A 12,065-nucleotide genomic window follows, 5' to 3' on the forward strand; every position below is an offset into this window, starting at 1 on the left:
CCCGCCGTATGGTTTGCAGTGCAAGTTACTCCATCATCTTCTCAGTGATCAAACCCAACCTTCTTGGCCTGCAGTTCCCCCAGTCCTCCTTGAAGACAGCCTTCAGACACTCCTCCCACTGCCCATCCAACCTGGCCTTGGGCACCTCCAGGGATGGAGCACCCACAGCTCCCTCCTACTTATAAGCTCTCAAGTATTGAAGGCCACAACGAGGTCTCCCCGAAGGCTTCTCTTCTCCAAGCTGAACAAGCCCACCTCCCTCAGCCTTTCTACCTAGGAGAGGTGCTCCAGCCCTCTGAGCATCTTTGTGCCATGCTCTGGTCCCACTCCAACAGCTCAGCATCCTTCTTGTGCTGAGGAGCTCAGGCCTGGACACAGTGCTCCAAGAGGGGCTTCACGAGGGCACAGCAGAGAGGGACAATCACCTCCCCACCCTACCTGACATTAAATTAAACTGCTGAGAACTTGCTTTCTTGTTTGATCCTGGAGCAAATCTGTGCACCCATCGAGGGAAAACAATGCCACCAAACAGCACGAAGACTGACAGCACGTGTACAGCTGTCCCTATTGCCCTCTATTCCCAGCAGCTGCACCTACAGCATCACCATGCCTATTGGCACACGCATGATGTGCTGCTAATGCTCTGCCATGGAAACACAGCTGTTGCACGAAGAGCTGCGACGCTGCTGTCCCAGCACCACTGATGGGCACCACATCCCCTTGGTTTCTCTCCCACCTGATCCCCATTCACTGACACTGTATTTCCCCTAATGCTCCTCCACCTGCAAAGCACGGACAAGACTCCAGCTCTGTGCACAAAATGATAACATTTATTGAAAGAGTAATTTATTCATTTATTTTTCTTTTCCCATACAAAAGAAAGCTCTGTACATAGTACTGTGATTACTTCCACATCCTTCCAGAAACACAACCCTGGAAACTGGAGGGGAAAAAAAAATCCCACACGCACACACTAATGCACACACACACACACCCGCACACATGCACACACGCACGCACACACAACCCTCAAACCAGTAAAATGAATTAAAAATGTCACCACACAATAAATGCCGTTTCGTCCCTGATACACGAGTGTTCTTACAAGTCTGCACTTAAATAAAAGACATCATTAGCGTTTAACCAGCGGTTGCCTTTGGGGAGGAAGGGAGGAGATGCCCAGCAGCGGCACTGCCATCGCAGCCCCACAGGGCCAGCACGAGCAAAGCAGAGCAAAGCACGGCCCTGGTAACGGGCTTGGGTCAAGGTTAACGCACACCCCAAGCTCTCTGCACAGGTCATGGAAGGAACCCGTCCACATCCGTGCACTAAAAAACAGCACAAGCTGAGGCTGTGGAGTGGGAACCTCCAGCCCAGCCCCTCAGCTGGGAGTTCAGGAGGTGCCACCTGCGCTATGGGGAGGGAGAGCAGAGATAGGCCGCTGCCAGCCCCTCATCTCCCAGGGAGGGCCGGGGACATCCCAGCAGACAGCACAGTTAAACGCTAACGCGGAGGGAACATGTCCAAGGTTACAATACAAACTCAAAAGCAAGGCCCCTTCCTGCCTCCACGCCCACCCACCCCTCTCCCATCCCCCTGGTACAAACCCCATGAAAACTGTACAGGAGCCAAACTTTTATTCCTTAAAGTATTACATAAATACTGAGTTTAACACTTAGAAAAATAAAGTCATTTTCTTTTTTTTTTTTTTTTCTTTTTTCTTTTTTTTTTCTTTTTTTTTTTTCCTTATTTTTTCCCCCCCAAGGCTTCGTTTGTCTTTAACTTAAAAAAAAGAAGTTACAGTAGCTGCTCCTACCCCTAAGGATGCAGCAGCTCCTTTGCTCACTCACTCTCCCTGCAGGGCCAGGGCCAGTCAGCAGCTCCCATGCAGGACCAAGCACACTCCAGTCTTTCTCCCGTGGCCCTGCTGAGGCTCCTCCAGCCCCGGTGCTCCCAGGAAGAGCACGCTGCCCACCAGCAGCTCAGTGCCCCATGGACTCTTCCCTTTGGCACTGGAGTTGCTTCTCCACCTTGCATCAGAGAATTTAGAAAGCAGTGGCTGGAGCTGCAGCAGAGGGGTGCAGGAAAGATCCAGTCACGTCCCCCCCCTTAGGCGTATGGAGTCCACAAGCAGCATGAGGGCCGAGATGGGAGCTCAGGGCTGGGAGCAAAGACACCCCCCAGGGCCTCGCTGAGCTGCTGGGCACCCACTGAGCACTGCAACTGCCAACCCACCGGGCAGCCCAGCAAGGAGGCACTGAGGGCGGAAGCCTTGCTGTAGTGCACACGAGGAGGCTGGGGCCACACACCAGTCCCAACCAGATATGCACATCCAAGTAGGCCGCTTGCTCCCTGCAGAGCCCAGGGAGAGCTGCCGCAGCCAGGACCCATCCCCCCCACAAAGGCACATTGCTGAGGCCTGCGCAGCTCTGCGGGACAGCACCCAACCCCACACAAACACCCACAGATGGGGTGAGCACCCCGAAGGGTCCGGGGCCTCCAGCTGGGAAAGGCCCCCAGGATTTATGTACAGCACGGAGCACACCCTCTCCTCATGAGACAAGCTTCTTTGGCTGGCGAGAGATGAGCATCCCAACGGCCCCCAGCCCTGCATGGCCCCAGCACAGCTTCTCCCCAGGCGGGTCCTGCAGCCCCTTGCATGCTGTGTGTGTGGGTGGGTGCGTGTGTGTGTGCATGTGTGGATGAAGGAAACGTGAAAAGGCAACAATAAATAACTGGTGCAGTCTGTACGAGAGAGTTGCTGCCAGCCCCAGCATGACAAGCCAGGGACGGCACAAGGCCAGCAGCAGAGGCCTCTCAGTCACCCTTGGCGTTGTGTGAGGTGTCCAAGTTGACCACCTGCAGCTCCGTCAGGCTGCTGCCGCTGCTGCTCTGCTGCCCAATGACAGCCATCTAGAGAGAGAAGGGAGGAGCAAGTGCTGAGGGACAGCACTTAAAGACTGCTACCACCAGCAAGCCAGCATCCCTCACCACCTGCCCAAGGAGGGCAAGAGCTCCTCGCCCATGTGTAGGCGGCACAAACAGCTCTCCCCAGCTGCCCAAGACCCGAGGACTGGCCCTACTCAAGTGCCCAGGCCCATAAAGGATGTTCAGAGCAGGGCCAGCACTGCCCCAGAGGAGAAGCAGGGACAGAACCCACCACATCTTTGAGCACCGCTTTGCACCTACCTGGTGAAGCTGGACAGCCGAGACTGGGATCTGAACGGTGCCTGATGGGGCTGTCAGGAACACCTGGGGAACGCCACCTGCCACAGAAAGAATGACACAAATGGCATCATTTTCCAGAAGCTGGGAGCCAAGCCTAAGCCTTCAATCCACATCCTGCATGCATGCCTTCATACTGTTTTGGCCCCTCATGCACCCATGCATCCTTTCCAGTCTTCCTGACTCCCCCTGCCTGCCACTACCCACCCCATTTCCACCCTCCCCACACCAGCAACTCTCCCCCTCTCCCCCAGAAATGACTCAAGGAATCCTTTACACAGGAGAAGAGCTGGTTCTAAACAGCACAGGCCCTTGCTGGGTCTTTTCAGCAGATATGATGGCTTAGAAGAAAATCCTCTAGAATCAATACATAGCAAAAAAACACATGCAAAAAGGAGAACCCCCAGAGAAGCACCAACCCAGACTTACCCTGATCCTGGACCTGGCTGTGGGACACCTGCATTGCTGAGGGTGCCTGCGAGAAAGCATTGAGGACTGCAAGTCCACCATCCGCAAGGCCAGAGGTGGGTGCGTACATCACCGCGTGCGGGCTGGGGTACATCATGTGGCCACCCACGGTGGTTGGCACAGACGACGTCATGATGGTCGCTGGGAGGGTCACTGGCAGCAGGACAAACTACATGTAAGCCACAATGCAGGAACCTGCCACACTTACACACCTGCCCAGCCACCCTCCCCCTCAGCCCCCACACGTGCCAGCAGCAGGCATGGGGAGGTACACACAGTGTTCTCCCAGGGAACAAGCAAGAGAGCTTTGGTCAGTGAGGACAAGGCAGCCTTACAGACAAGTAACACAAGACTGAACTCAAACCATGGTACAGGTTTCCTGATGAAGCTAATTTAAGCTGCTGAACTGGATTCGGTCTGCATCCGGGCACCTGACATCTTTTTTCCTTTTAGTAACAAAAAAGGGTGTCCTCAAGAACATGCAAAACAATGCTTTGTGCAAGGGGCAATGCTGGATCAATAAGAAACCACCTGAGAACTAGGAAGAGCCTGGAAACACGTTCCCAGCTCCATGCTACAGGATAAGAATGAGAGGTGATGACCTCAAGTTGTACCAGGGAAGGTTCAGATCAGTACATAATGTCTCAGTAAACATTTCTTCTCCCAAGGAGCGGTGAGGCAGTGGCACAGCTGCCCAGGGAGTGGTGGGGTCACCGTCCATGGAGGTGTCCCAGAGCCATGGGGACGTGGCACTGAGGGATGTGGTTGGTGGGCACGGTGAGGGTGAGTTGATGGTTGGACTTGGAGACCTTAACAGTCTCTTCCATCCTTAATGATTCTATGAAAGAGCAAGTAATGCACCAAGAGAGGTTCTGAAGTCTGCTGAGGTACTCCGCACACAGCACCTAGCTAGAAGCAGCACAGCATGGGAGCTGGTAACAGGGATAAATAAATCTGGGAAGCTGTCAGCATGGTTGGGATAGCTGGCCTGAATGATGCTGGGTCAGGAGCAGGGGTGAGGCAGTATTAACTGTGGTTAGGAAGGAAGAAGAGAACGTAGTTATCATGAAGTCCCTATTACCTGTTCCACTGGGAGAGGTCTGAGTAAGGTCAGTGCTGCTGTCACTGGAGGGAGACGTTTGCTGTGGTGCCTGGTGCACCTGGATCGCCTGGACAGGGACTTGCTGAGCCATGGTGCCACCTGAGGAGAAAAGGGAGCCTTCAGTCTGCCAGCCTTCATCCCTCTCTAGCCATGCGCAGCTCCACACACGGCCCATCACGGTGCTGGTGCGCAAAGGCCAAGGAGGGGTCAAGCTGGCCTGCAGGGCTCTGGAGGGAAAAGGAAATGCCACAGCAGCTTCTGTCCAGCATCTAGGTACAGTTCAGGGATGTCAGTGGCTCTCATTACCAATCCTGTCCACAAGGACCCAGCATGGAAGATGCTGTGAGGAGAGGGCACCAGCACAGCCCATTGCTCAAGCAGCCCCACAAAGCCAGGCTCACAGCATTAAGCAGAACAGCAAGAGCCCACCTTCCACAGCAGGGTCTTCACCCTCTGGAGCCCAGCATCATTCTCTGCAGGGCATTTGGGAACAGCTGCCCCAAAGACAGTGCAGTGCCTTGCACAGGAACAAGAGCACAGCTGCCCCAACACGCAGCCCAGAGCTGCACAGGCAGTCACACAGCCTCTGAGCCATCCTGCTCACCACATGGCTCTCAGCATGGCTATGCAGACACCGAGCAGGACACAAAGCTCCCCTCAGGCTCACGTTTTGCCTCCAGAGGTTACAGCAAGTGATACCAGACAGAAAACCCAGGTTGGGCATCTCCTCACACACTGCACCAGAAGCCACAGGTTGGGTATCTCCCCACACAACGCACCAGAAACACACAATCACCAATTATCTTCTCAGCTCCTCCAGACCAGAAGGGAAAGATAGTCCCCTCGCACAGGCCCAAAGGAGCTGCAAGAGGCCATCAGACTTAGCAGCATGGAAATGAGCGGCACAACACAAGAATACGGTCTCACCCACAGTGCTGGTACCAAGGAGATGGTACCCCAGGCCTAGTACAGCACTCAGAGAGCCCTTCACTTGGCACAACAAGAGATTCCTGCCAAGCACAAATGCCCACACAGTAATACCTCAGCCTCTTTCATCACCAATCTTCTGCACTGTGGCTCAGCGACCAACTACAGATCTAGGCATGACAGCTGCTCAGAGCCAAACACTAGCACTCAAAACCACATCCACAGGGCACCTTAGCACCATGGCACCTTCCTTCCATCACTCCTCCCAGCTCAGCCTTGATGCATCTGCAGCCCATCTTCTACATGTTCACAAGTGTAAAGCAAAGCCTGGGTCAGGGGACCAAGAACTGCACCTGCCAGCACACCGCTCACGCCAAGACCTGTCCACCTGTCTCTCCCAAGGCCACAGCCAGGCTGCTCTGCCTCCCCGTGCACTCACCTGTGTGCTGGGGTCAGCTCCCTGAGCAAGGACAGGGCCCCTGCAGGAGCCTCCATCTCCCCCAATCTAAAACGAACAGAGCAGAAGCAAGTGCTGACCTGTCAGCGACACGATCTGCCCTCCAGCTCTGGCAGGGAAGTGGAAGACCGTGTGCTGTGCCTGATGTAGCTGTCCAGCTGTACCTGCAAGTGCCTGACCCTGCTGGCTGGAAAGAGCCAGCGAGCGCGGCTGTAAATGAGGGAGAGGAATGGCAGGGGTCCCCAGAGACAGGGAAGCACCTGCCAAAAGGAGGGAGAAAAAAAGGCTTCATCACCAGCAGCTCTTTTTGTTTCCTCCAGGCTTCTCGGTGCTGCCCTGGGGTACCTTGCTCAGCTCCCAGCCACCACACCCTTCCCAGCAGCAGGGCCCTAAAGGAACTGTCACCGCTCAAGCAAAGCGTCCCAGCCACGTTCATCCTAAGGCAGCAACCACTGCCTTCACCTGCAGCCAGGTCTCCCATTCTCAACATGTTTCGAGTGCAGAGACAGACAGATGGACACAGCGCTCAGCCCTGAGTAGCACTGACCTGACATGAGGGTGAAGCCGGTGGGTATCTGCATGAGGCCCCCGGATGTCACTGCACTGGCTCCAGTAGTCTTCAGCACTGTCCCGTTGGCACTGGTGACGGCACTGGGGCTGATGCTGGCAGACACTGGCGCCAGGTAATTCGTGATGGGGAACGAGGGGCCGCTGCTGACCTGCATGGAGGACGAGGTGGTGGGCGCCGTCTGGATGGTGGACGTCGTCCCAGGCAGGTTGGTGACAGTGAAGGTCGGTTTCAGCACATCCTGGGGGAGGAGAAATGGTGACAGCTCAGGCTCTGTGGGCTGTGCCCCCCGTGCCGCCAAGGAAGGGTTAAGGCGGGCACACTCGCAGCCCTCCCGCAGCACGGCGGGCCCAGCGCTCCCACGTGCTGCGCCTTGTTCCCGGCTTGTCAGGCTGCCAGCAGCCAGGAATTCACAGCTCCGCAAACAGCTAAAAAAGGGAAGGCAGCCCATTTTAGACAGGGGGGAGCCAATCCTGGGCACTCGGCCCTGCCCCAGGGCCCGTTGAGGGAGGAGAGCAGAGCCCCTCTGCCTTGGCACCGCGGTCCCCCCACGTCCAAATTAGAAGAGGCACGTGACCACGGCGCGGCGCCCAGCACAGGCACTTTCCATTAGCTCAACCACAGCCCCCCGCGACGTGGGAGCCGCAGGCACACTCCCACCTGGGCCATGAAGCCCACTTGGCTCTGCGAGCCATGGCAGAGTGGGCTGGCTTCCAGCTGGAACAGCCCAGCTCCCTCATCCCCACACACAGCCCTGCACACCCCAGGGCCTGTAACATCTCCATGCTACATCCTCTGAGGCATGGGAAAGGCAGCCCGAGATACACACAGTGCAGCCCAGCGCTCCCTTAGAACATGAGTATGATCAGACAAGCAAAGGGGCTCCAACCATGTACTCTGCCCTCCCCAGCCTGCGCCACTCCTAGCTCGCAATGTCAGCACAGAGAACTGGGACAGACCTTGGGGCTGGACACCCACTCCTACCACCTGCCTGGGATGCTCCTGAGCCCCTGGGCACCCTGACTTGCCCCAGAACCCCACTGAGCTCAGCCCGCATGCAGGAGCCAAGCTATGAGCCACTCTCAGCAAGGGTCCCCAACGCACCACACGTTCAGGGTAGCCCAGCAGGTTCTGGCCCTGGTGCTACACAGGAGAGATCCCATTCAGCTCTCCAGCAGCTGCTCTGCACTCCAGCTAGGGCACAAAGCCCCATATCCTTCCCCCACCCCAAGCTCCTATTCCAACCCCAGTCTCCCTCCAAACAGGGCACTGGGTCCTTTGGTGGATGGCCCACATCAGCACATAACAGCTCTGTTGCGAGGCTGGAGTTGTCCCACGAGCACAGCATCCCTATGTCCCCGCTGCCATCCCAGCTGCACTCCAGGGCAGGCGCTGGGGCTTGGCACAGCAGGAGGACCTCGCAGCTGCTGCTGGCTGCATGGCTCCTCACGCTGCTGCTGCAGCCAAACGCCAGCAGATCCTGTCCGTACAGGGAGCAGCTCTCAGAGCATCAGCAGGGCTGCGCCTGGAGCCTGAGCCAAAAGGCACCGAGCTGGGCTGGCACCAGAGAGAAGCAGGTTCAAACCTCTGCAAAGTGACCACGCCACGAGAACACGTTTCCTTTGGGGCCACCTGACAGCATTTCCAGTGGAAACCTTAAAGGACTCTGTGTGAACAAGCCCTGCACCAGGGACAAGTCAGCGGCACACGCAGCCCTTCCTGCCCCACGCCTGCTGGGAAGGACTGGCAGAGCTCCCACCAGGCACCCAGGGGAGTCATGCCAGCCTGGGTTCCCATCAGTGGGAAGCCTTCCAGGGCCCAGCCCTGGTTGGGGGGCACCCAGCCCACAGCACCTTATTCCATCACACCTCCTCTAGGATCCCTAGCAACTATTTTCCCCTTCAGTGGTATTTATGGGGCTCAGCAGCATACATACAGAGAGCAGAAATCCCTCCCCCAGGTACCCAGCAGCAGCATGACCAGAGGTGATGTGGGATGCAAACACGTATAAGGATTCCCAGAGCACCAAGCTGCATCTATACTCAGTCTCTGGGGTCATGCCAACAGCACAGGGCTCTCAAGCACCCTCACTGGGTTCTGTTGCACACCGAGTAGTCTCCACAGGGCAAGGCTGGCATACAGCTGGCTGGAGGAGCAGGATGTCACCGTTCATCCCACCGGAATGGGTACAGCGGAGCTCACGGCACCCAACTGGACCCGGGGAGCTGCAGCACAGCCCCGGCTCTGCGCACATCTCTGAGCATCTGTGTGCCCGACCGCTGGAGCCCCTCGAGGAGCTGCATCAGGGCACACCGAGCTGCCCTGCCCTGGGGCTAACCGGCAGCAAGCCGCCAGGCAGAGAGCTGGAACACTCGGTCCAGCCAAGTGTTTCCATTCCCCATGTCCTCCCTGCCCCCTTCCAAAACAGCACCAAAGCAAGAGACAGCTGCAGCTTATAAGGAATGTGAGGGGCCCTGCCAGGGACTCTGGCGAGGGAAACCAGGCCTTATAAGGCCATGGAGGCAGAATCAAATTTTTATCAATGAGCGCGAGCGCATGGAGACGCCCGCGGAGAGATAACGGCGCCCAGAGGCGGCCGGGGGGCCGAGCGGCGCGGGAGGGGGCCCGGCCCCCAGCAGGGCCTCACCTTGGTTTCCCCGCTGCTGTCCGACTCGGACACCTGGTAGGTGAGGTCCGTCTCCTCGAAGCCCGTGGCACTCATGCGCTGGTCGGTGGTGGGGTCGGAGCGCGGCGGCGAGTCCGGGGAGTTGAGGCACGTCTGGATGAGCGCCTTGCCCGTCTCGCTGGTGATCATGGGCTGCAGCTTGCGGGTGGCGAAGGTGTACACATGGCCCGTCTCGCTGGCCACCAGCAGCAGCACCTGGGTGCCCGTCAGCGTCGACAGCTCGTAGGCCTGCGGGGCGGCACGGGGCGTCACGGGGACCCCTCCGCGGGGGATGCCGCGGGCGGGCGCTCCCTCCTCCCCGCGCCCCGCTCCGCTCCCCCCCCCCCCCACCCCCGCCGCCCCCCCCTCGGCCCCGCTCTCCCCCGCATCCGCCCCCCGCCCCGCGCTTCCGGGCCGCTCCCGGTGCCCCGGGGCCGCACCTTCTTCATGATGCCGGTCTTCCTCTTGCTGAAGGTGGTGTAGCGCCGCAGCTTGTTGTCGATGAACTCCATCTTGATCTTCACCCGGCCCCGCGTCTTCTTGCCGGGCTTGGCGCCGCTCACCGCCCCGCCGCCCGCTCCGCCGCTCCCGAACGCGGCCGTGGCCGCCGCCGCTCCTCCCGCCGCGGGCACCGACACCGCCGCCGCCGCGGCCGCCGCCGCCGCCTCGGCCAGGCCGCGCTTGAGGCCGCGCCGCTCTCCGCCCAGCTCCTCCTCCTCCGCCGACTCCGAGTCGCCCTCGCTGCCGCTGTACAGCGCCTCCCGCTCCAGACGGGCCCCGGGCGGCCCCGCCGCCGCCCCGCCGCCGCCGTTCGCCCCGCGCGGCACCGGCGAGCGGCCCATCCCCGCGCCGCGGGCCAGCGCGGCGGCGGCGCCGTTCCCGGCCCCGGCCTGGCTCGGCAACATCGCGGCGGGTCGCGTCGGGCCGGGCCGGGTCAGGCCGGCCCCGCCATGGCCCCGCTCCGCGCTCACGGCCCCGCTCCGCCGCCCCCGCCGCGCCGCGCCGCCCCCATATAAAGCGATACAATGTTGCCTTTTATGGAGAAGCCGCTCCTTATATGGGGCGAGCCGGCGCCCCGTCGGGAGGCGCCGCGCTATTGGCCGCCGCCCGGCCGGCGCCGCCGCCCATTGGCCGCCGCCCGGCGCTCGATTTGCATACGTTCCGACCGCTCTCGCGTCACCCGCGGATTGAAACATGCGCGGAGCTCTTAAAGGGGCCGCGCGCCGCACGGACGGGGCGGCCGGCAGCGGGGTAAGAGGGAGGGTACGCGGGTCGCATCGACCCCCCGCACCCAGGAACCGTCCTCGGAGGGAGCGCGGCGTGAGTCCGAGCCTCCAACTACACGCTTTGCAGCGCGCCTCCCTCCCTCCGCTCAGAGTCAGGGAGAGCCGTTGAGGTGCAGGGAGGCTCCAGGCCACGCGAGTACACACACGGAGTGCCAACACGTCCCAGCAAAGGGATCCGCTGGACGGGACAGAGACACCTCCGCCTCTGCGGGAGTGGGGGTGGGGGCCCGCTGCCTCCATGCAGGACATCCAGCTGGATGCCCAGACAGCTGCAGCAGCTCATCTCGTCCAGCCCCAGCCCCAGTGCTGCCCACGTGCCTCGTGGCACAGGGGTCTCTGCGCTCACCCCCAGCCCTCGCAGCCACCTGCCCCTCTCTGGGTCCAGCCTCCTCCGGAGCAGCGTGGCGGCCGAAACAAACACCCCCCTTGGCTTCCCCCCAGCCGTGCTCCTCCAGTGAGCACACATGCCATTTTTAGCTCCCGCAGGGCGCTGGGGCTCACATGCTTCCCATCACATGCCCTGGCTGCCCTGCCCCGGGGCCCAGCACTGGCCACACCTGGTGCAGGTGGCCCACAAAGGGCTGCCAGGCCTCTCTGCACCTCATGTGGCAAGCAGGTTCCCTGCCCAGCATGGGCATGCAGACACCACATGCACCAGGGCTGGGGTTACCTGGATGCCACTCTTAGGCCCAGAGCTCTTGGGCTGAGGGTTGAGTCCCTCAGAGGCCTCATGCCTGATCTTGGGGATGTGCTCAGAGACACCTGTGCTGAAGGTGGGTTGGAGGTGGCAGCAGCAGCACCCCCCAGAGCTCTGTAAATGGGAATAGCAGGGAGACACAAATCAGACCAAGCCCAACAGCAGTTACAGCAGTCCCACAGTACCTGACCGGAGCAGGGTCAGCCAGCTGCTGTACAGGCCTCCTACAGCTGCTTATGTACCTACCAGGAGATATGCCCGGAACCAGGCTGGATAAGAGAGCTACAACACGTGCTGGCAGCTAGGCCAAAGCAGCAGCACTCACGCTGTAGACCAAAGGAAACCCAGCAGCCTTGGCTGGAGCTTAATTGCAGCTCCTGGGCCACTCCCCTGGGTGGGAGGTCCCAGGTGAGGCTGCTTTGAGCAATTTGGCCCCATCGGTTCCCTGCAGGGCCCTAATGCACCCACCAGCACAACAGGGCAGCAGAGGAAAGCCAACTGAGCCTGTGCCCCATAGCGCAGCTCGTGGATCTCTGGGCAAGCAGGGGTAGCCAGGGAACATAACAGCAATACCAGCTCTCAAGGGCATGTGGAGACACAAGGCCTAGAGATCCTTATGCTGCAGGCAGTTGGCAGCCAGGACAACGCGTGCCTGCTGCTTGCACCTCGT

At 59.7% G+C, this 12,065-nt stretch overlaps 1 protein-coding gene across 1 annotated transcript; it reads right to left on the reverse strand.

The window, feature by feature from the left end:
* Positions 1–1,755: 1,755 nt before the first annotated feature.
* On the reverse strand, positions 1,756–10,408 carry SRF (serum response factor). The gene is made up of 7 exons (XM_072333227.1): positions 9,853–10,408; positions 9,395–9,661; positions 6,727–6,988; positions 4,775–4,894; positions 3,655–3,846; positions 3,190–3,266; positions 1,756–2,913 (listed from the first exon to the last, which is right to left on the reverse strand). Exons 1-7 carry the CDS (start codon positions 10,315–10,317, stop codon positions 2,818–2,820), a joined length of 1,479 nt encoding a protein of 492 aa, XP_072189328.1. The 5' UTR covers positions 10,318–10,408; the 3' UTR covers positions 1,756–2,817.
* Between the last annotated feature and the right edge of the window lie 1,657 nt (positions 10,409–12,065).

Source organism: Excalfactoria chinensis, chromosome 3 (genome assembly GCF_039878825.1).
Source record: "Excalfactoria chinensis isolate bCotChi1 chromosome 3, bCotChi1.hap2, whole genome shotgun sequence".
Classification (NCBI taxonomy): domain Eukaryota; kingdom Metazoa; phylum Chordata; class Aves; order Galliformes; family Phasianidae; genus Excalfactoria; species Excalfactoria chinensis.

What these genes read in the sequence shown, in the direction of transcription:
- SRF (XM_072333227.1), bottom strand. Translation starts at nt 10,317, where the DNA reads ATGTTGCCGAGCCAGGCCGGGGCCGGGAACGGCGCCGCCGCCGCGCTG. An exon ending in GACCTCTCCCAGTGGAACAG is followed by an intron (nt 3,847 to 4,774) that starts GTAATAGGGACT and finishes TCCTGCTGCCAG; the next exon opens with TGACCCTCCCAGCGACCATC. An exon ending in CAGCCAGGTCCAGGATCAGG is followed by an intron (nt 3,267 to 3,654) that starts GTAAGTCTGGGT and finishes TTTCTGTGGCAG; the next exon opens with GTGGCGTTCCCCAGGTGTTC.